Consider the following 27,588-nt stretch of genomic DNA (forward strand, 5'->3'; position numbering starts at 1 on the left):
TTTTTTTTAACCCCTTGATACAGGATGTCTCTGTAATATCCTTTTTCTCTCTCTTAATAGAGACAGCCCTACCTACCTCCTTGAGTCAAGACTGGTGATGTGATGTAGCTGCTGGCATTGTTCTTCATCGAACATTGGTTGCAAGGCCAGCCTTCATTATGTTCCCAGGGGCTTTAATGTAGTTTGAGTTTAGGGACACTTCCTATTGAAAACTGTTCTTCTTGCCTTTGCCTTATAAGCCTATTCATTTTCTGGGCCTAAATTCATAAATCACCTTCTTCCATGGTTAGCTTTTGGGTTGTACCATCTATAGAATACTAACTCTTAGTTGCTGCCCCATTTTTTCAGGGAAAGCAGAGATTAAAGAGTCTTAGACAGTTCTTTAGAGGCATCAAGGTTAACAGTATACTCTGTAAACTGCAGCATATATCTGCATACTATTGTACTCTAGAGGTAGAAAAGAAAGGTCTTTGAAATAATCTAGTGTAAACCATTCATTTTACAAATGAGAAAACTGAGGCCCAGTGAGGTAAAGGGATCATTTCTGGTGTTCCAAATCTGTGGCAGTAGCAAGAAATATCACCACATATGGCTACTCAGTGGTAGTGACCTCTTTGAAACAACCACTGTGTAGAGTAATGAACACTGGATTTTGATTGTGGCATCCAATTAGAGCTGCAGGGAACCTTCATGGTTACTGAATCAGGGACTTGGATTTATATCCTAGCTCCCTTCCTTACTAACTGTATGATCTTAGGGAAGTCATCCTCCTCTCTAGGCTTCAATTTCCCAGTTTGTAAAATAAGGAGGAGGTTGGATTAGATGATTGCTTAAGTCTTGCTTGAGTATTTTCCCTGCTGTCTCTTATAATTAACTTTATTCTGATTTTTGGTTTATGTGGTTTTTTTTTTCATTTTTATTTATTGTTTATTTTTGCATCTGAAAAGGTAAAACAAGGCATGAAGAGTCAGGGATGAAAAAATCCTACCTTCCACCCCCAGGAATATACGCACTTATATATGCAATTTTTATACACCTGTCAGCAAATGCCATTCATTAAGATAAATTAGAAGGGAGCCTTCCGTTTGGCCCATTGTTAGAGCTAAATATATGTTTGCCTCATTGCTCTCTTTCCATGTTTCAGTGTGAGGAATCCTGGTTTGTATCTGCTGAGTGACCACATTTTCTGCTTTGCTGCAGATCGGGTGAACGTGAAGAAACATCAGTCCTTCCTCTTCTCCATGCAGGCTTCAATAGGGTATGTAGAGCCTTTCTCTTCCTGTAGATACCCCAAATCTTCAAAAAAAAACAACAAGGCAAGGTTAAGGGACTCAACTCCTCACACTTCAATTTGTGTCAGATGAATAATAACAATAGCTTCAAGGCACAATTTGTAACCTCAGTGTTAGCACTGGGCCTGGCACAATGCAGTTACTTAATAAATAATTAATAAAATAATGACTTAACTGACAATAACTCCAAATGGTTGGTCAGTATTGAGGTGTTTCAAATAATGAGAGAGAAAGCATAAAATTTGACCAATTGTTTTGAGTTACTGTCCCATGAGACTATTGTTATTGAATGTCTCCGTCACATATCAGAGTCCTAGGGTGAGTCCCTCAAAAACACATATCCAATTACCTTAGTCCAAAGTTTCACAGTCCTTAAATACTTATGTTTAGACTAGCCTAAGAGTAGCTGATGCACATGTGTGTGTTTTATATATGTATATATGTGGCCTTATCTCCATGTCTAACTGGAGTTTCTATCCTTATCAATGTCCTAACCATGATGCATCAGATGTCTATGAAAGTAGCCTGAAGAAATGTAGTGTCACAATTCTAAGTTCATCAATTAATTAATTAATTCTTTCATTCATTCATTCAACAAGCATTTTTTTGTTTTTGTTTCTTTTTTAGAAAATACATTTTTATTTATTTCATTAAATATTTTCCAATTATATATAAAATATTTTCACATTCATGTTTAAAAATTTTGAGCTCCAAATTTTCTCTCCCGATTCCTCTTCCCACCCCATAAAAAAGCAAACAATATGATATCAATTATACATGTGAAGTCTTGCCATATTATAAAAGAAAAGAGACACAAAAAAACCTCCAAGAAAAATAAAAAAACTTGAAAAAGTAAGTATGCTTCAAACTGCACTCATAGTTCATCAGTTCTTTCTCTGGAAGTGGATGATATTTTTCATAATGGGTTCTTTGGAATTATCTTGGATCATTATCTTGATTAGAGAAGCTAAGCCTTTCACAGTCAATCATAGTGCAATATTGCTGTTACTGTCTACAATGGTCTCATGCTTCTGCTTACTTCACTTTGCATCAGTTCATATAAGTCTTACGGGGTTTTTCTGAAACAGTCCTTCTCATCACGTCTAGCTCAAGAGTATTCCATCATAATCCTATACCACAACTTATTCAACCATTCCCTAGCTTGTGGCCATCCCCTCAATTTCCAATTCTTTGCCACCACAAAAAGAGCCTCTATAAATTTTTTTGTACAAATAAGTCATTTTCTCTTTTCTTATAAGCAAGAATTTTTTAAAAAGTTGTATAGAGGATTGTACTTGACAATGGTATGGGAAGGAAAGAGTCAAGGATAAATAGGATAGGTCCCTATCTTCAGAAGACTGGCAGAGTTTGAGGACTAGGGTATATATAGAAAGCTGAAAGACTAGTAGGAAAGAAAGAGAGAAAGGAATTGAAAAGTCAAATCAGGAAATATTAATCTTAGGAAGAGAGATATTTATTGTGTTTTAGTTCATAAGAAGGATACTACCCAATACACAGCTTAAACAAATGACATTCAGGGTTAGCCCTATCCTTAAATTCATGACATTTACCAATCCATCTCTTGTCACTGATTCAGACCTTCAGCAAAACCTGTATACCAAAAACAAACTTTTCATCTTTAAGTGGGGAAAAGATGTTTTGAATGCCAAAACTGGCTGGATTTTCTAGCTGGATTGAGATCGATTACTCCAAATAGATTTTTTGTTGTTGCTTAATTCAGTCATGTCCAACTCTTAGTGACCCCCATGGACCATACCACGCCAGGCCCTTCTATTCTCCACTATCTCCCAAAGTCTCTCCATGATATCTATCCATTCATCCTCTGCAGTCTCCTTCTTTTTCCTTTGATCTTTCCCAATGTCAAGGTCTTTTCTAATGAATCCTGTGTTCTTATTATGTGGCCAAAGTATTTAAGCTTTAGCTTCAGTATTTGACCTTCTGGGAAATAGTCTGAATTAATTTCTTTAAGTATTGACTAATTTGAACTCCTCTTTGTCCAACAGACTCTCAAAAATCTTCTCTAGCGCCAAAATCCAAAAGTGTCAATTCTGCAGCATTCAACTTTCCTTATAGTCCAACTCTCACAGCCATAAGTTGCTACTGGAAAAACCATAGTTTTGACTATATGGACTTTTGTTGGCAAGGTGATGTCTTTGCTTTATCAGATATTAAATAACTGTGCTACCTCTGTTACTCGGCCTTTTGTAGCCTTTTGGTGTGAATAGACTGAATCTTCAATAGATGGCATACCACACGGTAATAAATGAGACCCCCCAAAAAAGGGTCCTGTGATAAATATCACTATTTAGATTTTCAGCGCCCTGCTATTACAGGCTAGGTCTTATTTGCCTGCATAGGGGTTGGGGGAGTGGGGAAATGAAAGAGAATTAAGAATCTTTTCCTAGCTTTATATCTCAGAGAAATAGAAACTACATTTTGGGATGAGGTTTTTTCTGTGCCTGGGGAATGCTTTAGGGATGAAAAGAACAATGTTAAGTAAAATATTTAAGATATTATGTTCCACATTGCAGAATTAAATAGGGTGCTGCTAATTAGCTCTTTCCTCTCATCTCTGAACACTTTCCTTTTGTCTGTTGTCCATTCTCTTAAAGGAGGGCATTCAGTTCTGGTACATTTGTATGCTGTGCTTAGTGAGATTACAAGGACGTGTTTTGGGCTTATGCAACAGAAAAAAATCTTAAAAAGAGAATCGGTAAAGAAAGAGTCAGTGGAACTGGGACTCATTTTCTTTAACCTACTTTTGGAGAAATGACAAGCCATCATCACCCTTCATGATTCCTTTTTCTCATCTTCAGAAAACAATTTCTCTGATTCCTTTTCCCCCATCTTGCCCCCAACCCACAATTATCTTTTATGGTATCTGTCAAGCTTCTCTCAGCCCTGATCAGCACAAGATTTCCTCCTTACCCTGCACATGGAGTGGGAGAATAAAATTACAGCCCTAAAGATCATGTTCCCTAGAATCAGCTTAGGTTCTGAGAGTGTCTTTATGTTACTTATTTTGTCCTCTATTTCTTATGATGACCATCCTTGGTCACCATCATTTTCAAGGCAGGACCCTCATTCAATGAATCTGCTTCTAATTAGCACAGAAAGCAACATAGATGGAAGCACATCTTTCCTTGCTTAAATAACTGAAACTTCTAGATCTATTAAAAAACTAAAGAAGACCAAACCTGGTTTGAACTTCTTTGGGAGTAGTTGTTATAAATGAAAATTTTGAATTTAAAGAACAACACTGCAGAGACAGAGAGGGATGCAAGTGTAATGAACTGGCCTGGGAATAAGAAAGACCTACCTAGGTTCAGGTCCCACTTCTGACACTGGCTGTGTGTCCCTGTGCATGTCTCTTAATTCTTTCAGTAATTGATAATTACTGGTTATTCTTTCAGGTCATAAGTTTCAGAGAAGAGACTTGTTTGTAGGAGTATAAGGGGTTTTCTCAGTGGAAGTGCCTTATTCTAATTGGATCACAGATCTATTCCCCTTCAAAGAAAAAAGTACTTCACCTTGTTTCTTTCTAACATTTTTTATATATTTAAGTCCAACTAAAGTATACTGTATATAAGGTATACAGTAAAATGCACTTCCATATGAAGAATGGTAACCATCCAAGTCCACTTGGTATCATTTAGTGCCAGTTTAGAGACTATCACTAGTCCAAGGATGATGACTTATACCTGTTTTCCTTGCTCCTGGAAAAGATAGGTTGGTGGACTGTTTGTTGAGTGTGGGAGTTTTGAGATGTAGTAGGACTAAAGCTGATCTGGGATCTTTGCAAAGACTGATTTTAATATGGTGGACCACTGCAGAAAGGCTCACTAGCCTGCCTACAGAAGAATAAGCCAATTCAGGTCAGAAAAATGAAGCAGATTATAATCTCTATACTGATCAGCCTTGGGATCAGGCCCATCGATTGCTGGGCAAGATCCTGAGCAAAACTGAGAGACTTAATCTCAAAAAAAAGTGGTGGGGGAGCACTTATAAATTTCATCCATTTGTCTTTACAAAGTTAGCATACTTATGGATGAAGTTACAGTTGGGGTATTATTTCACTCAATTCCTGAAATTACTGTGAGAGTAATAAGACCCTCCGTTTTTGACCCCCAAACATGGATGCCTACTTTCCTTCTTTGGGCAAAATGATTTAACTGGCAGCACTTCACCCCTACATCCTTCCAATTATGCCTGTTATTCTTTTTGTCCCCAGTAGCCGTGAGAGTGTTTCCCATCTCTGAGTTGTTTTGATTGTATTGAATTATTTGCTGCATTTCACTCCTGTGTTGCTGGCTGTTCAGCCTAGTAAGGCAAAAGTCTACGGTCCTTGATTTGGGATCCAGGAACAAGCTGTGCCATCAAGTATTCCAATATAGTTCTCATTGAAGTCCTTGGTACTATTCGTGGCTTTAGTGCAGGAGAGATACTCAAAGAGCTTTGTATTAATTGACCTCGTAGATCCATGAAGGGACCTGCTCTTTTCAGCTGAAACTTTGCGTCCTTTTTTTATTTAGTTGTAAATCTTATTGACACACTCATGGCCCCCTCTGAAGTACAGGGGATAGAGTGGAGATCTTATTTGGAAGGAATCCTATTAGATCATCATTTGTTTATTTTAGCTTCTGATCTAAAATATCAACTCTTCCTAGCGATGTGACCTTGGGCAAGTCATTTAACACCCCATTCCCTAGCCCTTACTACTCTTCTACTTTGGAACCAATACATAGTATTTATTCTACAACAGAAGGTAACAGTTTTAACAACAACAACAACAACAAAAAAAAAAAACCTTGACTGTAGGTGTGAGAAATAAGATTTCTCTTAACTCTTTGCTTGAAGGAATGTCCATAGTTAAAACGATGTAACCAACAATCTTGTTCATCTGATGAAATGATGAAGATGTATTCTAGGTCACTGGGGATCTTTTATTTAATTTTATGGTTGTTGAAGCAAGGCAGTACGTGTCAAGGTGGAATGGGAAGGGGAGGGAATTATTTATTTAGGTTATTCCTCTCTAACAAATGATTGTATGTGTCTCACCAACTGTCTGAATTTTTTTTTTTAGAGATTTATGGAGAATAGCAGTATCACTGCTTGTTACAACGAACTGATTCAAATAGAACATGGGGAAGTTCGATCACAGTTCAAATTACGGTATGTGAAAACTTGAGAAAATTAAGGTGCAATTTAGAAATACTCTAAATAAGTCTAAATAGGTCATTGGGTTGGATGTTCATGGCAGAGCACCAAGAATGATGCAAAAAATTAGACAAGTTCACCTGACTTAGAAAGTAACACTAAGAGACTGAATCTATGTCCTCAACATTGGGCTTCCAGAGCCCAGATCGCCATACTTCTTGATGTAGCTGGAGTGGGAGCCCTTGGAGAGGATGCGATAAATTTTCAGCTCCTTTGCCTTTCTCAGCACAAGCTGCTATTTCAAGCATATTCTTAAAATAATATACAAGGAAAGTATTACTCAATATTCAGTTGTCAGACTCTGGCGGCAGAACAAGTAGCTTGAGAGGATTACCTTTATTTCTACTTTTAGTATTTGTGAGTTCTTGTTTGGACTTACACAAAGTTACCACACTAGCACCAATAGTTGTCATTCTGGCCAAAATTAGCTATAATAACCATCTATACAGAGCAGAAAGAGTATTGGACTTGGTGTTGAAGGCTATTTGAGTTTAAATCATGCCTCAGGCACTCAGGCACACTGGCTGTGTGACACTGAGCAAGTCACTTAATCCTCTGTTGGCCTCAGTTTCTTAACCTATAAAATAGGATAAAAATGCTTGCTATTACTTACTTCAAAGTGTTCTTGTGAGGAAAGTTAATATGAATTATTATCATATGAACCAAATATTTTAAGTAGCAGATTTTAGAGCTCTTTGGGAATTGAGAAAGGATAAAATATTTTATCCATTCTCCTAAACTACTTCATAGTCAGAACTTTGATTCGCCAAAGGCATTGTGATACCAAAATCTCTTGGTGTTGTAAAAATTACGAGACTGGCTGAAATTAATAGTCTTATTAATTAAAAGTAGTAGGGGGAGGGCAGCTGGGTAGCTCAGTGGATTGAGAGCCAGGCCTAGAGACAGGAAGTCCTAGGTTCAAATCTGGCCTCAGACACTTCCCAGCTGTGTGACCCTGGGCAAGTCACTTGACCCCCATTGCCTACCCTTACCAATCTTCCACCTATAAGTCAATACACAGAAGTTAAGGGTTTAAAATTAAAAAAAAAAAAAGTAGTAGGGGGAAAATATGGAAAAAAGGAGAGATATGCTTTCCTCACTGCTCCATTTAGCTTGTGACCATTATTAGGGCCCCCTAGCCACGTTCTCCAGGAAGTCTAGCCAGCAACCAAACTGGAAGAAGAGATTGAAATCAGCGCTTGCCTCCGTTTATGAAACCTTTTCTCAACCCACTAACTTCACATATCACTTCTATTTTTCCTGGGCCACTCAGGGGTGCAGTCCAGGGGACAGTGAAGGGGACATTCACCTTGCCCCCGTCTTGTGATCTTTTGACTCTATTGCTGCCTTTTTCCAACTGCCATTCTATCCTTGCCTCCAGTCAAGTAGTGGACAGGAGATGAGGTCACGCTCTTGACCCCAGGAAAAAGGGGTGGGTGAACTTCCCCCGTACAGTGTACTTGTTCCTAAGTAAGAAATGGTATTAAATTACAATGTCCTAGCCCTTGCCAGACCCATCTCGTGTCACTCTAGATAATAAAAAATAATAATTATTAATGTTTATGTGATCCTTTAAGGTTCTAAAAGCAAGGAACACCTATTTGATCCTCATCATAATGCTGTGAAGTAGATTTTTCTTATCCCCTTTTGTAGATGAGGAAGCTGAGGCTGAGAGAGCTTGTGATTTGAACTCAGACCCTCTTGACTCTATCTCTCAGGTCTCTGTCTTCTACACTCCCTGCATACTAAGCCTTTGACTATAATTTGGCATCAAGAACTTAATGATTAACAATATGGCATTTCATAGCTAAGATGTAAGGAAGTACATATGTGCTCCCAAGCTAAAACACAAAATCCATTACTTATTACATGTCTAAAATATCTAATAATATCTTTGCTCCAGTCGCCATCCAGAAAAGTGTGGGGGCAAGCACATGTGCCCATTTCTGTGTGTTTATCTCTCAGTACATATCCACCAAAGGATGGCCCATGGAAGTATATGGTGGTTGACCTCCATCATTTCGTACTCAAGGCCTCACAAGCTTTATTAGAATCAGCCCTGATTCTGTTAACTGTGAATTCATCCCAAATTGATCTTTCTTTGAAGCTCTTTTTGGTTTGATGAAAGGCAACATGGTAAAATGGAAAGATAGCTAGATGTGAAGTCAAAAGATTTGTTTTAAAATTTGGGATCTACCACTTAATACCTCTGTAACTTTGGTCAAATAACTTATTCTTTCTTGGCCTCAGTCTCCTTAATTGAAAGGAAGTTGAACCAGGAGACTTCCAAAAACTCCTTTCATCTCTACAGCTATGACCACTGTATTTTTTAAAAATTTCTTTTATGTCTACCCAAACTTTAAGCTCCAGGGTGTGCCCCATGAATAAATATGGGACACCTTTCTCATTCCTTTTGTGATTTCAAAGGGTATGATCACACCTTCTTAAAATCCTGTCCTTTCAGACAAAGGAAATTTAATCTTTTTGGCTTCCCTGAATCATTTCAGTTGCCTTTCTTTGAACTTTTCCCAGCTCTGTCTTACCTGCCTGGAGACCTGAACTGCATGAAGGATTCCAGAAGCTAATTTACTATGGTTATATTTCATTACCTGGAAGAGTCAAGCTTTGTCTCCATTCTTAGAAATTTCACTCTATCTTCTCTATATTGCTTAAGAAATGTTCAAGCAATGATGGTAGGGTCATCTATTAATACAACTCTGTCTTTGGATCATAGGTTTTAGGATTAAGCAACCTTAGATACATATAAATATAACCCAACCCTCGTGTTTTATAGCTGAATTTACAAGGACCAAGCCTGAGTGACTTGCCCATGCTAAGCCAGAATCTGAATCAAGTAATACTTCCTTCACTGTTTGTTTTCCAACAGCCTCCTTTCTTCGGATATTTTTGTTTGTGTTTTTATTTTTTTGAGGGGAAGAGGAATTTGTTTGTCTTTGTCTTTCTTAGTATCCTAAGTGCTTAGCATTAAGTGCTGGGAACTTAATAAATGTTTGTTAACTGACTCATTTGAATGCCTAAATGTTCGTTTTCCTTGCCTATTAACCCTTTAAACAATTTCAAAGATTAGTGAAGCGTGATTTTCCTCTGCAGAAACCACATTGCCTTTTCCTTCAATGTAAATTAATTGGTTACATTTCTTTTGACCCCCTACTATTTCTAATGAATATTATATAATAATAATCCTTATACCATACTTTACATTTTTTAAACTCCTCGATGCAAAGTAATCCATTGAGGGAGGTAATGTAAGTGTATTAGTGCTGTCTTTTGGATGGTTTACAATTAATAGCAAGGAAGGAAGGAAGGAAATAAACATTTATTAAGCTCCTGCTATGTGTCTGGCACAGTACTAAGTGCTATATAAATATTATCCCATTTGATCCTCACAACAACCCTGGGAATTAGATGTTATTATTGTGCCTGAGAAAGAAGTAGAAAGACATCTGACCCTTACTTTCCATCTTAGAATCAATACTGTGTATTGGTTCCAAGGCAGAAGAGTGGTAAGGGCCTAGGCAATGGGGGTCAAGTGACTTGCCCAGGGTCACACAGCTAGGAAGTGTCTGATCCCAGATTTGAACCTAGGACCTCCCTTTTATAGGCCTGGCTCTCAATCTGCTGAGCCACCCAGCTGCCCTGACATTTGACTTTCGATTAATTTCTTGCCTAGTAACTAACTTAGAGATAAACAAAATGGTGGCAGGTAGGTGGCTCAATGGACAGAACTCCAGGCCTAAAGTTGGGAGAACTTGGGTTTAAATCTGACCTCAAATACTTCCTAGCTGTGTGATCCTGGGGGGATCACTTAACCCCTATTGCCTCACCCTTGTCATTTCTTCTGTCTTAGAATTGATACTAATAAGGTTTTTGGTTTTTTTTAAATAGATAAACAATGTTGTTCCCTCTTCTTTTGAAAGTTAATTCATTTCATTTTAAGTCACTGTTTTGATGAAATATTTAATGAGTTAGGTAATAATAATGATCAAACAGCCTTCAATCATATAATTCAGGGTGATCACCTTGGTGTTGCCTAATTGCTGTTTTTACTGTGTTAAGTCCTTTCTTTCAAAGGAATTCATTCCATTGTGCAATATTGAAGTCAAGCATCTCCATTTAAAGTGACTCAACAGAGAAAAGCCTTGAGCATTCTTTTCAGGCTGCATCAGATTAGGGTTCAGGTGAAATCCAACACAGACAAGGAACAGTATGACTTTCGTGTTCACTCCCTGTCCAAGGTATCTATAAATACCCAACATTTAATGAAGAGTTAATCCCTACATGTGGTGTTTGTAATGGCATGTTGTCTCCTCTGTTGAACATGAACTTCTTGAGATCAGGGATAGGTTGTTTTGCCTTTTGTTCTATTCGCAGTACTTAGCATGGTGCCTGGCAGATAATATGGACTTAATAAGTGCTCTTGGGTTTGACTTGATAGAAGAATGGTGTAGTGAGATAGGAGTCTGCTAAAAGAATCATTGTAGAGGCCTCCCAACAGCAAATTCTGTTCCTCGGTGAACTAGAATCTTTATTCATACTCCCAGCAGCAATGGACCTTGTTTCACACAGGAGACTTATTCCTAACCTTTTGTACTAGTTTCCAAACTTGAAAAAAATCAACCAATGGTCCAGAAGAAGTTGGGTAATAGATTCCTTTTGGAGCTGCCTGGCAGCTCTGCTTTGGTTAGTGAATTGGGACACATTGGTGCTTAATGGAACACAAATTCATAGTTCTGTCCAGACATGCAAAAGGCACCAAGTCTCTTCTCAAGTGTAAATAGTCTGGATTTCTGCAGACCACAAAGACACCATGAAGTGTATTGGGCAATAGGTAGACTAATTTATAGGACCATGGTCTTAGAGGGACAAGGGACCGTAGAGGTATTCTAGTCCAACATCCTCATTTTACAGATGAAAAAACTGTCATTTTAGAGGAGAGAAAATAACTTGTCCAACATCACACAAGAAGTAATCAGCAGAGGAAGACTTCCTCCAAGCCCAGGGCATTTCCCATAATTCCATACTATCTCATCTTTGGCTTTCTCCTTCCATTTTCCCTTTGAACTTAGATGACCTTTCAGGCTCATTAACTTATCAAGGACACTCAAAAAATCCACATGCACTTCAGTGACAACCAGCTCTATTATTCCCTGCACAGGTTCTGTTCATTATTATATAATACATGAACAATTATAGTCTAATTATATAGTGAATTACATAATGCTCTTCTCTACAATTCCACCCCCGGCTGCAACTAAATATGTAATATAACCATCATCCAGCATGGGTAATTTGTTCTGCAGAACAATATTCATTGTTCAAAGTTGAACATTTTTTTTTCATTTATACAAACTCTGGGCCACCAAATGATGATTGTGGAGGCCCTAGCAATTCCCAAAGATTGTATACCAAGATTGAGAGGGTTCATGACTTGTGTGGTGGAGAGAGTACCCATACCTGTGGACTCAGGGCCCTTTGAGCATCAAAATAGAGAAATGTCCTTGTGCTATTTATTGTGGTAAGCACCATCTGATCCATGTCCCTAAAAGGGCAGCTAGGATACAACCATGTTCTGAGGTGCATGCCATAATCACTCATAGCCAGATACAAACCAGCACTGCTTAATAGGTATTTAATATCCATAATCTGGGAGGTGAACCAAACTCTGATGTTTGTTTTAAGGCCAATCAGCTTATTAATGGCTTATCCCTTTAGCCTGCTAAGCACACCATATCTCCCTTTTAATGGGGAATATTTTCTGACTGGAAGAACCTTAATCTCTGTGGAGCAAAATGTCTCTCATTATTAATAGGTATTTTTAGGACCCTTTTAATTTATTTAGTGCTTTTCCAGGTCCCCCCCTTTTTTTATCAGCTGCTGTTCACTTTAGTTCTCTATGACAACTGTGTGACAGGAAGAGAAACACTGTGTTTTTACTTTAAAGGCTTTAAATGGCTTGCCCCACTATTCTGGGGCAAATTAAGGACAGGTGGCATCATGGGGCAACATAGTCACAAGGTCTATTATTCACAATGCAAAGTAGAATTTGTAGGGCTTTCATCATGTCCCTGTTGCAGAAATCAAGGAGCTGGTGCTAACAGTAGCAAAAATGCTCCCTCATGTTTCCTTGATTCTTTCCTGCTCCCAGAGATGGTCAGAATGATGAAAGATGTCCCTGATAGGACCAAGTCCCTAGTCTTTGCCATATTCACCTAGCCTTAATCTTGGTTCTCCTTTTTGATGTACATGCGACGCGTTCAATTTGACAAAGATTCATTAAATGCCTACTATGTGCAAAGTAATAGAGATTCGGAGATGAAAAATGACACAACCTCCTATCTTCTCAATGCTTAGAGTTTATCAACAAACCAATTAACAATTATATTAAGCATCTGCTTTGGGGCAGGTATTATCATAGGGGTTGGAGAAACAAGAAGAATGAAAAATTCTCTACTCATAATGAGCTTCTTTTCTAAAGGGGAAGATTATAAGTTCATGAACTGAAATGAACAGCCTAAATAGAAAATGAATAGATGCATATATATAGAGAAAGTCATGAAATACAAGCTAATTTGTGAAGGAGAATAGACACTAGCATTTGAGGGGATCAGGAAAGGCTTTATGTACAAGATGGAACTTGAGCTCTGTGTGTCTTAAAGGAAGAGAGGACCCTCTAAGGCGGGTAAAAGGGAGCATATTCCATGCATTGAGACTTCATGAAATGACATTGAGACTGGATATGTTCAAGGATGTGCTGATAAAATGTTTAACAACCAGCTCTCTGAAAATATATGGTGCCCTTTTAAGTTTAATCTTCATTAGTAATGTGTCATTTAAGTGTAGACAGTCAACAAAATAATAAATCAAGCTGGGACTTAAAGCAGGGGCAGTCAGGTGGCACAGTGGATAGAGTGCTGAGCCTGAAGTCAGGAAGACTCATCTTCCTGAGTTCTGATCTGAGTGTAGACATTTATTAACTATGTGACACTGGACAAGTCACTTAACCATGTTTGTCTTGGCTCCTTAACTATAAAATGAGCTGGAGAAGGAAATGGCAAACCATTCTAGTGTCTGCCAAGAAATTTCCAAGTAAGATCACAAAGCAGATTTCTGAGATGTAAATACATTAAATATTTAACAGTTGACTCTTTGCAAGCTGGTACAACAATTTGGCACCAACACACTCCTAACATGTAGTAGCATACTTGTGGAACAGAGAGGCTAGTATGACTGAATACAGAGTGAAAAACTAGGCAGTGATGTCCAGAGTGGTTAAGAAGTTAGGTTGAGGCCAAGTTGTGTAGGATTTAAAAGTGAAAAAGAGGAATTTATGCTTAGCTGGAGGCAAAAGGAAGCCATGAGGGTTAGCTGAATAGGCCAATTATATTATATATGCTTATAGAAAGCAGTATGTAGATTGGACTGAATTGGAGAGAGACTCAAATTAGAGAGACCAATTACAAGGCTGTCACAATAGTTTCAACGAGTGGTCATAAAGGCCCACACTAAGGTGGCGTTTTTGCAAGCAGAGAGATATGAGACAAGTTGTGAAGGAAGGAATGGCAGGATTTTGCAGTTGATTGGACATATGGGATCGGGAGAATGAGAAGTCAAGGTAATGCTAGGGTAACAAACCTGCCTGACTTGGAGGATGGAGGAGTCTTTGACAGAAATAGGAAATCTTAGACTGAGAGGAATATTTGGAGGGAATGAAAATGAGTTTAGTTTGGGGCATGTTGACTTTGAGATGATGATTATAATGGGAATGAATCATAGAGCTTTAGAGCTAGAAGGGCCATATACTCCAATCTTCTCATATTACCAGCCAGGAAACTTGCCCAATACCTTATAGCTGTTTAGTTGTACAGCTGAAATTATACTCACCAGACTCCCAGTTCAGAGGTCCTTCCACTGACTGAATGCTTCTAGACATTACAGATATTTTGGTATTTGTTGCATCTTCCTTTTGGTTCTTTTGGCAATTTTCTAGCTTTTTTTTTTTCCCTTGGAGGTTACAAAAACAGGATAAATGCAATTCAGCAGAATACTAGAATTCCCAAGAAGAGAAAGTTAATAAAGCCAAAAACACTTTGCAAGAATGATATTAATAATTAATATGAATAATTATATTTTCAAACTTCGAGAACATGACTTATATTGATTATCACATTTTTCTGCAGGTTTATTTAAAATATGGCAATCATGTAAAGAGGGTCTAAAGTTCATATAAACATTGAAGTCCCTTAGTTTTAATTTCTGGTAGTAATTAATTATAGAGAGCCAGCTCTATATTTCTGGGGGTTCTGAGTGGCATTTAGTGGTGTTGGATGGAATGAGAACAGTCAGACTAAATGCTTAGCTCATAACTGCTCCAATTTGCCATGGAGTCTTGAGTTTAATATATACTGGTTTTACAGAAAGAGCACAGAGAAATAATCACAGCTCTGAAGGGGTTACAAATTATACAAAAACCCATTAAAGTCTAAAAAGTAGAGAGATAGGTCCAGGGTCAAGGCCAAATTCCAACCACCAATTAGTAGTAGGTTAATTCTGGGAGCAAAAATATATTTCATAGAGATCCTAAACAAATTGAGCCCTGTACTCTTGATTTACAGGATTGCACCTGGTCAGATAAAGTCTTGTCTAGCTTTGTCTGTTTCGGGCCTTGATTGTCTAAGTAATATATTTTTTAGAGATCAGGCTTCTTAATTATCAAGGAGAGAAATTGTTAACTCTGTACCTTCTGGTTTGCTAGGAACTTAAAGCTTTTCAATAAGTCTATAATTTTTTCTAATAAGAAAAGGTATGGATCATAAAAGGGGTTAAAATAGGGGTCTCAGATTTTTATCTATTCTCTTATTGGCTTCCCACAATTAATCTATAAGAATTATTGAAATTATTTTGCCTAGATTGCTTTTAAAAATATACCCTATCCTATGGTCAGCTGGCTGGCTCAGTGGATTGAGAGCTGGGCCCAGAGACAGGAGGTTCTGGGTTCAAATCTGGCCCCAGACACTTCCTGGTTGTGTGATCCTGGGCAAGTCACTTAACCCCTATTGCCTAGCCCTTACCACTCTTCAACCTTAGAACCAATACATAGTATTGATCCTAGGACGGAAGGTAAAGGTTAAAAAAAATTGAAATTAAAAAATACCCTATCTTGTTGGGTATATATTTTTAAATGTTTCATTGGCAATCACCAAAGATAATGCTTTAGTAAATATAGGAGGCTACATATAAGAATTTTTTAAAAGAAAAATACAATTTGAGAGAGTAGCAATGACAGCATTTTTAAATACCTATTTATATATTTGACTGAAATACAGATATATAAATATATATATATAAAGTGCATGTATTTCAGGCAAATATATAATTTATACATAAATATAATATAAATAAATATTATATATATATATATATATAATCTTGAGAATTGAGCAAGGAATTAATCCATAATTCATTAACACTTGTAAGGTAAGGCCTAATTTTGCAGGTATTAAGATTTAAAAATTAACCCAGGCAAAGTATCCTTGTGTTCGGATGCCTTTTTTGAATGCAGATGCAAGTAAATAAAGGGCAAGGACATGTCCATCATGTACCACATACTATACATATCATTTTTGTTTGGGTGACTTTCTGCTTTGGAGACTTATTCCATTATTTGTAGTTATATAGCAACATTGGAAGGATACTGGTTTAAAAAATATGGCCTATTAATTCAAGAAAAAGCTTATTTAAGGACAAACTTACTGTGCAAGTTCTCAAATGCAGTCCAGTATTCTGTCTTCCTTCTCAGTTCTGAGCCTAGCTCGTTGTCAAGTTCAATATCTTTGAAAGATTTAGAAAAGCTCTATGGAAATTTATAGGACTGAAATATTTTGAGTAATTATAGATCTTATTTGGGAGATTCTGCAAAATTCTGGGGCTTGGTGAAATCAGGACAATGTCAAATGCAAAAATGGACATCTAAAGGACCCTACCTTATAAAGGAATCCCTGCTGTGTTGGAATTCTTTACTGGATATCTATTCTGTCAGGACCAAACATATTTGGAAAACATGGCATCCTGTCTTATGGCTCACTTGATATTAATAATCAGAGGATTGTTGAATAAAGTTATAGTTATTGTCACATCTTTAAAGTAATTATGATTAATTTTAACATAAACATGGGAGACTACTTTTTTAAAACATGTTACATTTTTCACTAGAGTCAAATGATTTTTCATAGCCAACAAACAAGAACAGTTGGATCTCATATTCTCCACACCTTTCAGTCATTTATGTGACTATCGATATATTGTTTGCTATAAAATATCGTTCATGAAAAACTTCCAGTTTTCTTCTCATACCTTCATAAAGATTACCCTTGATTCATGTATAGATTATTCCATTAAAATAGTTATTGATATTTTCTTGGTCACCTTTTTTCAATAACAACAATTTCTATGATTTTTCCCAAGCATTAATACTTTCTTTTCAGATATTTTGAGGACATTTCTCTGAACACCCTTAAAATTGTGTTGCCTTTAGAATAGCTCTCTACTCTATATACGGATCTAATTGAACTGGTTTTTTTTTTCATCTTCCTTGTCTTTGTTTTCTTTGCTGCTTCCTGTAAAGAAATTTAATGGCAGCCATGTTGGATCAAGAGTGATAGTTACCTGCTTAGAATGCAGAATGAACTGAGGTGGCGTGAGCTTGGCGTGAGCTTGGTGTGAGCCTGGCATGAGCCAGGGGCAGTTGGAAATTACCTATATAAGGAACAGACCTGAACTACTCTTGGTCTCAGTCTGGAGATATTGGGCAAAGGAGGAATAGGGACTTAGGCAGAGCTAATCCTCTCATTACTCACAAACCAACTTCAACTACAGACTCATCCAACTGTATTCATCAACCTCAGTTCTCTGACTTATTACCAATAAGATCTACACAAAGAAAATCCATCATCAGCAGGGTCAAGCCTTGACCTAGGGCCAGGTCACTCAGGCCTGGCCAGTGTAAGGGGGAGATTTTAGGTATTTGTAGATATATATTTAAAATGTGGTCACCAGGAATCAACAATTCAGATTGATTCCATAATTAAAATAGTCCCAAGTCAGGATCGGGTTTAAGGTAGTTTATTTACAATTAGGAAGGTAAAAGATAGGGAAATAGAGAGAGGGAGAGGCTAGTCTAGGCCTGGAGAGGCCTGGATGGAGAGAGAGAGTTAAAAGGCTAATTAAACTAGGCTATAAGCCACAAGACCTTAGAAATCAGAGAGGCTATAAGCCTACTTAAGACAGTTTGAAAACACCAAGGTAGGCCAAGGAAGTCAGCCTAACTTACCCACGTGACAATTCAGAGTAGAAGCATTCTGAGGTCTCAGCCAAGCACCTTCAGGACCAAGTTCAAAGCCCGAACTCCCTCACCAGAGAGTAACCAACATATTTGAAGAAATAATGTCTCTCGTCACTTCCTGTGGGCCCACCTCTAATTCAAGTGGACAAATGGCTGCCTCTACACTGATTTGGACTGCCTAAAGGGCAGTCCCTTGTTCTTAATTTGATACTTATTGTCATGTGTGATTAACTCATCTCCCCTCCCTACTGAGGGAGGTGGGGATGATATAATCTAGATGTCTAGGGTAAGTAGAGTTTTGACTATGAATGGGCTAGAGCTAATTCCATTTATACCAGGTTGCCAGCCATACAAAGATCTTTGATTAATAAGCATCATCTAAAGATCCAACAACTAGCTATCATAGGAAATTAACAAGAAATCCCATTTCCACTTACCATCTTCTACCCAGTTTCCCTTTCCCTACACTCTACAACAATTAAATCATCTTTAAGAAGCCAGCTTCACTTGTCTGTGATTCTCAAAGTTCCTGTGGGAGGCTTCAGTTGTCAGAGGCCTATGATAGCCAGGGAAAGGGTTTTACTTTCAGTATTTCCTTCAATTAAGATTTAAGGGTTAATTCGCAGTCAGAACAAGTTGATTAAATAATTAATCTTGATAGACCTAATAGCCAGGTCTATTAGCTTGTCAGTTAAGGAATATAGCCATTTCCATCAACTTATTAGGGCTTCAGTTAAGAACAAGGGTCAGTAGACCATCATATCATCTACAAAGAGTGATAGCTTAGTCTCCTCATTGCCTATTCTAATACCTTCGATTTCTTTTTCTTCTCTAATTGCTACTGCTAGTGTTTCTAGTACAATGTTAAATAATAGAGGTGATCCTTGTTTCCCGCCTGATATTATTGGAAAGGTTAACTTATCCCCATTGCATATGATGTTTGTTGATAGTTTAAGATATATACAGTTTATTATTTTTAAGAAAGGACCTTCTATTCCTATACTTTCTAATGTTTTCAGTAGGAATTGGGTGTTGTATTTTGCAAAGGCTTTTTCAGCATCTATTGAGATAATCATGCGGTTTTTGTTGGTTTGCTTGTTGATATGGTCAATTATGTGAATGGTTTTCCTAATGTTAAACCATCCTTGCATTCCTGGTATAAATCCCACCTGATCGTGATGGATAACCCTCTTGATCACTTTCTGGAGTCTTTTTGCTAGTATTCTATTTAAGATTTTTGCATCTATGTTCATTAAGGAGATTGGTCTGTAATTTTCTTTCTCTGTTTTTGATATACCTGACTTTGGAATCAGTACATTATTTGTGTTGTTAAAAGGAATTTGGCTTGAGGCAGACATGATTGGGGATGTAGACTCGAAACTACCACACCAATGCAACTATCAACAATTTGGAAATAGGTCTTGATCAATGACACATGATAAAACCAGTGGAAATGTGCGTTGGCCATTGGTTGGGGGGAGTGCAGGGGGTGAAGGGGAAAGTAGGAGCATGAATCATGTAACCATGTTAAAAATGAATATTAATGTTTAAATTTTAAAAAAAAGGAATTTGGTAGGACTCCTTCTATGCTTATTATATCAAATAATTTGTAGAGTATAGGGATTAATTGTTCTTTGAATGTTTGATAGAATTCACTTGTGAATTCATCAGGCCCTGGTAATTTTTTCTTAGGGAGTTCTTTGACGGCTTGTTCAATTTCTTTTTCTGATATTGGATTATTTAAGAATTCTATTTCTTCTGTGATGAGACATCTTATCGAAACCTATGGGATGCAGCCAAAGCAGTTCTAAGGGGAAAAATTATATCACTGAGTACATATATTAACAAATTAGGGAGGGCAGAGGTTAATGAATTGGGCATGCAACTTTAAAAAACTAGAAAACAAACAAATTAAAAATCGTCAGATGAAAACTAAATTAGAAATACTAAAAATCAAAGGAGAAATTAATAAAATCAAAAGTAAAAACTATTGAATTAACAAAGAAAACTAGAAGCTGGTATTTTGAAAAAACAGATAAAATAGACAAAGTACTGGTAAACCTAATTAAAAAAAAGGAAAGAAGAAAACCAAATTGACAGTATCAAAGTTGAAAAGGGAGACCTCACCTCTAATGAAGAGGAAATTAAGGCAATCATCAAAAACTATTTTGCCCAATTATATGGCAATAAATATAGCAATCTAGGTGATATGGATGAATATTTACAAAAATATAAATTGCCTAGATTAACAGCAGAAGAAATAGAATACTTAAATAATACAATATCAGAAAAAGAAATCGAACAAGCTATCAAAGAACTCCCCAAGAAAAAATCACCAGGGCCTGATGGATTCACAAGTGAATTCTATCAAACCTTCAAAGAACAATTAATCCCAATACTATACAAATTATTTGATATAATAAACAAAGAAGGAGTCCTACCAAATTCCTTTTAAGACACAAATATGATACTGATTCCAGAGTCAGGTATATCAAAAACAGAGAAAGAAAATTACAGATCAATCTCCATAATGAACATTGATGCAAAAATCTTAAAGAGAATACTAGCGAAAAGACTCCAGAAAGCGATCAAGAGGGTTATCCATCATGATCAGGTGGGATTTATACCAGGAATGCAAGGATGGTCCAACATTAGGAAACCATCCACATCTTAAACCACCAACAAGCATCATATGCAATGGGGATAAATTAGAAGCCTTTCCAATAAGATCAGGCGGGAGACAAGAATGCTCATTATCACCTCTATTATTTAACATTGTACTAGAAAACTAGCAGTAGCAATTAGAGAAGAAAAAGAAATTGAAGGTATTAAAATAGGCATTGAGGAGACTAAGCTATCACTCTTTGTAGATGATATGATGGTCTACTTAAAAAATCCTAGAGAATCAAATAAAGAGCTAGTAGAAATAATCAACAACTTTAACAACAAAGTTGAAGGATACAAAATAATGCACATAAATCATCAGCATTTCTACATATTTCCAAAATATCACAGCAGCAAGAGGCAGAAAGAGAAACACCATTTAAAATCACCCTACACAATATAAAACTTAGGAATCTATCTACCAAAACAAACACGGGAATTATACGAACATAAATACAAAACACTTTCCAAACAATTAAAACTAGATCTACACAATTGGAAAAACATTGATTGCTCATGGGTAGGACGTGCTAACATAATAAAAATGACCATTCTACCCAAATTAATTTACTTATTTAGTGCCATACCTATCAAACTACCAAAAAACTTTTTTACTGAATTAGAAAAAACTATAGCAAAGTTCATTTGGAAGAACAAAAGATCAAGAATATCAAGGGAAATAGTGAAAAAAAATATGAAGGAAGGTGGCCCAGCAGTACCAGATATTAAGCTATACTATAAAGTAGCAGTCATCAAAACAATATGGTACTGTCTAAGAGAAATAAGGGAGGATTAGTGGAATAGACTTGGGGCAAGTGATGTCAGCAAAACAGTGTATGATAAACCCAAAGAGCCCAACATTTGGGACAAAAATCTACTATTTGAAAAAAACTGCTGGGAAAATTGGAAAACAATATAGGAAAAATTAGGTTTAGATCAACATCTCGCACCCTACACCAAGATAAATTCAGAATGAGTGAAAGACTTGAATATAAAGAAGGAAACTATAAGTAAATTAAGTGAACACAAAATAGTATACTTGTCAGGTCTCTGGGAAAGGGAAAATTTTTTTTGGTTATATTTTTTTTTAATTTTTTTTAAACCCTTAACTTCTGTGTATTGACTTATAGGTGGAAGATTGGTAAGGGTAGGCAATGGGGGTCAAGTGACTTGCCCAGGGTCACACAGCTGGGAAGTGTCTGAGGCCGGATTTGAACCTAGGACCTCCTGTCTCTCTGACTCTCAATCCACTGAGCCACCCAGCTGCCCCCAGAAAGGGAAAATTTTTAAACCAAACAAGAGTTAGAAAAAAATTACAAAATGTAAAATAATTTTGATTATATTAAATTAAAAAGTTTTTGTAGAAACAAAAAACATGCAACCAAAATCAGAAGGAAAACAACAAACTGGGAAAAAATCTTTATAACAAAAAATTCTGACAGAGATCTAATTACTCAAATATACAAGGAACTAAATCAATTGTATAAAAAATCAAGCCATTCCCCAAATGATAAATGGGCAAGGGACATGAATAGGCAATTATCAGGTAAAGAAATCAAAACTACCAATAAGCACATGAGAAAGTGTTCTAAATCTCTAATAATTAGAGAAATGCAAATCAAAACAACTCCGAGGTATTACCTCACACCTAGCAGATTGGCTAAAATGATAGCAAGTGAGAGTAATAAATGTTGGAGGGGATGTGGCAAAATTGGGACATTAATGCACTGCTGGTGGAGTTGTGAACTGATCCAACCATTCTGAATGGCAATTTGGAACTATGCCCAAAGAGCTCTAAAAGAGCGCCTGCCCTTCAATCCAGCCATATCACTGCTGGGTTTGTACCCCAAAAAGATCATAGATAAACAGACTTGTACAAAAATATTTATAGCCTCAATTTTTGTGGTGGCAAAAACCTGGAAAGCGAGGGTATGCCCTTCGATTGGGGAATGGCTGAAAAAATTGTGGTATATGTTGGTGATGGAATACTATTGTGCTCGAAGGAATAATAAACTGGAGGAATTCCATGTGAACTGGAAAGACCTCCAGGAATTGATGCAGAGCGAAAGCAGCAGAGCCAGAAGAATGTTGTACACAGAGACTGATACACTGTGGTAAAATTGAATGTAATGGACTTCTGTACTAGCAGCAATGCAATGATCCAGGACAATTCTGAGGGATTTATGGAAAAGAAAGCTACCCACATTCAGAGGAAGAACTACAGGAGAGGAAACACAGAAGAAAAACAATTGCTTGAACACTTGGGTTTGATGAGGACATGATTGGGGATATAGACCCTTATTGACCACACCAATACAACTATCAATAATATGTAAATAAGTCTTGGTCAATGATACACAGTGGAAATGTGAGTTAGCTATGGGGGGGGGAGGAGTTTAAGGGGTTGAAGGGGAAAGCATAAACATGAATCATGGAACCATGGGAAATTTTTCTAAAAATAAAAAATTAATTAAAAAAATAAAAGAACAAGGGTCTGTTGTGTTCTCCAATCAGCTGATTCCTCAGTTCAGATTGTTAGCCCTACTCAACTGTTTTGATATCTTGGGTTTGGAGTGAGGAGATTCCACACATTCTCCTACGGTACCAACTATATTTGGGGTTGACCTTTGGGATCACTACTCTATCTAGGTGACCCATTAGGATCTTATATCCCTTAATTACTACTTCAACCACCTCTAATTAGTTCTATCTCACCTCCCAAGAGTTACATAACATTCTTCATCTAGCATCTCAAAACTACAATGTCAGAGTTTGACAGTGGTGGCTTTAAAATCATTGATGAAGAAAATAGTTTATCAAAATCTGGGCAAATCTTTTCCATTTCTTTATTATCCTTCCAGATTCATTCTTAAATATTATTGGAATTATTTAATTTAATTGTATCTATTTGCCATGCTCTCTCTAAGATGTTTTTCCCTCCACCACTTTACATTGTTTTATGAAGTACCGTTTCTAATCTTTAACCATCCTTTGATAGATTTTTTGGAATGAATTTACATGCCTATGAATTTCATAATACTCCATTAGGCAAATAGATTATGTGATTGCTTTCTGGGCTCTTTTATATTCTTCATTGTGGCAAGTGATTTAAATTGGTTAAACTTCCTTAGGAGGTGATGATAGCCTAAGCTGATATTTGTTCTTTTATCCATTTCCCATTTTTTGCTGTCATCAATTTATTTAAATAGGTCAAATTAGAGCCATATATGTTCCTTTTTATTCTGTCGTTTACTTTTTTTAATATATATTTTATTTTTTAGAAAAATTTTCCATGCTTACATGATTCATCTTTTTACTTTCCTCTTCACCCCCATAGCTGACGAGCATTTCCACTGGTTTTAACATATGTCATCAATCAAGACTTATTTACATATTATTGATAGTTGCATTGGTGTGGTCCTTTCAGGTCTACATCCTCAATCATGTCCTCATCAAACCCAAGTGTTCAAGCAATTGTTTTTCTTCTGTGTTTCCTCTCCTGTAGTTCTTCCTCTGAATGTGGGTAGCATTCTTTTCCATAAATCCCTCAGAATTGTCCTGGATCATTGCATTGCTACTAGTACAGAAGTCCATTACATTTTATTTTACCACAGTGTATCTATAAGTCTCTGTGTACAACATTCTTCTGGCTCTGCTGCTTTCGCTCTGCATCAATTCCTGGAGGTCTTCCAGTTCACATGGAATTCCTCCAGTTTATTATTCCTTTGAGCACAATAGTATTCCATCACCAACATATACCACAATTTTTTCAGCCATTCCCCAATCGAAGGGCATACCCTCGCTTTCCAGGTTTTTGCCACCACAAAAATTGAGGCTATAAATATTTTTGTACAAGTCTGTTTATCTATGATCTTTTTGGGTTACAAACCCAGCAGTGATATGGCTGGATTGAAGGGCAGGCGCTCTTTTAGAGCTCTTTGGGCATAGTTCCAAATTGCCATTCAGAATGGTTGGATCAGTTCACAACTCCACCAGCAGTGCATTAATTTCCCAATTTTGCCACATCCCCTCCAACATTTATTACTCTCACTTGCTATCATTTTAGCCAATCTGCTAGGTGTGAGGTAATACCTCGGAGTTGTTTTGATTTGCATTTCTCTAATTATTAGAGATTTAGAACACTTTCTCATGTGCTTATTGGTAGTTTTGATTTCTTTACCTGATAATTGCCTATTCATGTCCCTTGCCCATTTATCATTTGGGGAATGGCTTGATTTTTTATACAATTGATTTAGTTCCTTGTATATTTGAGTAATTAGATCTCTGTCAGAATTTTTTGTTATAAAGATTTTTTCCCAGTTTGTTGTTTTCCTTCTGATTTTGGTTGCATGTTTTTTGTTTCTACAAAAACTTTTTAATTTAATATAATCAAAATTATTTTACATTTTGTAATTTTTTTCTAACTCTTGTTTGGTTTAAAAATTTTCCCTTTCCCAGAGACCTGACAAGTATACTATTCTGTGTTCACTTAATTTACTTATAGTTTCCTTCTTTATATTCAAGTCTTTCACTCATTCTGAATTTATCTTGGTGTAGGGTGTGAGATGTTGATCTAGACCCAATCTCTCCCATATTGTTTTCCTATTTTCCCAGCAGTTTTTGTCAAATAGTGGATTTTTGTCCCAAATGTTGGGCTCTTCGGGTTTATCATACACTGTCTTGCTGATGTCATTTACCCCAAATCTATTCCACTGATCCTCCCTTCTGTCTCTTAGCCAGTACCATATTGTTTTGATGACTGCTGCTTTATAGTATAGCTTAATATCTGATACTGCTGGGCCACCTTCCTTCATATTTTTTTTTCACTATTTCCCTTGATATTCTTGATCTTTTGTTCTTCCAAATGAACTTTGCTATAGTTTTTTCTAATTCAGTAAAAAAGTTTTTTGGTAGTTTGATAGGTATGGCACTACATAGGTAAATTAATTTGGGTAGAATGGTCATTTTTATTATGTTAGCACGTCCTACCCATGAGTAATCAATGTTTTTCCAATTGTTTAGATCTAGTTTTAATTGTTTGGAAAGTTTTTTGTAGTCTGTCTATTACTTTGGTATTGATTTTGACCTTTGCTTTAAAAAGTTGATGATCTGACTGTACATAGGCATCTGGTTTGGAAATAATTCCCGTATTAGTAATAGTGAAGTCTGTCACAATATATTAAAATTAATTTTTGTGCTTTCATCCTATGTTCACTATGTCCAGAGCCTTTCAATTTTATTAGTAGTTAGGTAAATATTTATAGGTGGATCAAAAATTAAAATTCTTAGCCACTTCTCTCTCCTTTCTAGGCACTCTGCTATAGTTACTAAAGTACAAAGGTAGAGGATGGAGGACAATTTGGTCTTTAATTTTGTTTCATAGGTTGCTCTGGCCAGAGAAAATATCTAGTAGTCAACCTGTTGGTCATGAGTTCCTCCATACTTAACAAGTATTGTTGGATCAATACTTTAACTTTGCAACCTTGCCAGGACTATTCAGAAATTGCACTTTGTTGGTACAATCTTTAAGTACTCACAGTCATCTTCATGCCATGAAAAGTAGCACAGCGGGACTTTTATGGGCATGTGTTGTAGGAGGAAATAAGTCATAGAACAAAGAAAAGGCAAGATATAATCTTTAAAGTCAGTTACAAAGCTCAAAACCAAACAAAGAGTGAATTCCTGTGTTTACTAATAGGTAATACTATAAAATTGATTTTATAAGAGGAATCATCACATGTTATTGTCTAAAGTAGCTTTAGTGTTTATTATTTAAGCAATCCGTATAAATAGTAGAACTCTAATACCTGTTTTATTGTGCAAGTATGAATGCTAGTTAAAATTACCCCCCTAAGAAATATATGTTTCAGTTACAAGGAACAGATAAAAAGGTTTCATAGAAATTTTTCGTCTTCAGGGCTTCCACTGACATGGGTTTATTAGGTTAAGGCTTCAAAGTAGAAATAGCCTTTGATCATGGTTTGGAAGTGGATTGTTGTAAGACTAGTCTGAGCTTAGAAATATAAGAAAAGGAGGAAAAATATTTCTCTCTGTTGCTCAAGGTCAAAGAAACCCAGTGCTTAAATCGAGAGGTTAATTATGTTTTGCAACTTGACCAGGATTTATCTTCTCTATGACTACAGGAACCTAAGACTTTTTGTTGAAGGAAGGCCCAGAGTCCTTAGAAAATCATTCATCTCTGTTTGTAATTAACGGTCATAGTAATAAAGTTGCATTTGGTGTACAGCTCCTATATTATCCAGAAAGATTTTTCACATTCACCTTGATTTTTATCATTTGTTAACATATGTGCAAGAACAAGTGAGTTGTATTCATTCCTTAGCTGTAATTTTTTAAAGATTGTTTTTTCTTCAAAACAAATCATTTTTTCAGTGTTACATGGTTTAGAGGAAGACATATTATGCGTCCTATGAACTGATTAACTCGATAAAGCAGCAGATAAAACATAGTAACCTAAGAAAGATGCTTTGGCTTTATGACAAAACTAACAAAACAATTGTGTTTTTCAGGGCATGTAACTCAATTTTTACGGCACTCGACCACTGTCATGAAGCCATAGAAATAACCAGTGATGACCATGTCATTCAGGTATGAAAAGGAGTGTTTGTTTTTAAAACATAGACGGGAAATGTTTATGTATTTTGTCATGATGTCTGATCTTAGTCCTTGGCTTAAGGAAAAGAAACACTAAGCATGCAAAATTTTCCTTCTTTAACTGGGGTCAAATTCAGGCATTAAATACTCATTACAACTAGGTCTCGATTATATAATGAATCCCATGAAGCAGTTACATTGTATTCAAATGTACACTATTGGAAGTTTTAATTGCATAAAATATGATCATGGGTTCCAGACTAATGGAAATATGTAAAACTAATTGGAATAATGCACCTATTTCACAGGATTCCTCATTTGCACCAATCAGGACCTAGCTATAAGTCCAATTCAATTAACTGGGAATCTGTGATCCTTAGGAGATGGACAGTGCTGAAATTCTTCTTTGTACTAGCTTTT

At 36.5% G+C, this 27,588-nt stretch overlaps 1 protein-coding gene across 1 annotated transcript in view; it reads left to right on the forward strand.

The window, feature by feature from the left end:
* The window catches only part of PDE8B (phosphodiesterase 8B), a 300,459-nt gene that overhangs the window by 192,712 nt on the left and 80,159 nt on the right, over positions 1-27,588 (forward strand). Inside the window, exons 5-7 of the mRNA XM_044680884.1 lie at positions 1,201-1,258; positions 6,397-6,485; positions 27,084-27,162. Coding sequence (XP_044536819.1) covers positions 1,201-1,258; positions 6,397-6,485; positions 27,084-27,162 — 226 coding nt within the window. The remainder of the gene's footprint in view (positions 1-1,200; positions 1,259-6,396; positions 6,486-27,083; positions 27,163-27,588) is intronic.

The sequence above is a fragment of the Gracilinanus agilis genome, chromosome 1 (assembly GCF_016433145.1).
Source record: "Gracilinanus agilis isolate LMUSP501 chromosome 1, AgileGrace, whole genome shotgun sequence".
Classification (NCBI taxonomy): domain Eukaryota; kingdom Metazoa; phylum Chordata; class Mammalia; order Didelphimorphia; family Didelphidae; genus Gracilinanus; species Gracilinanus agilis.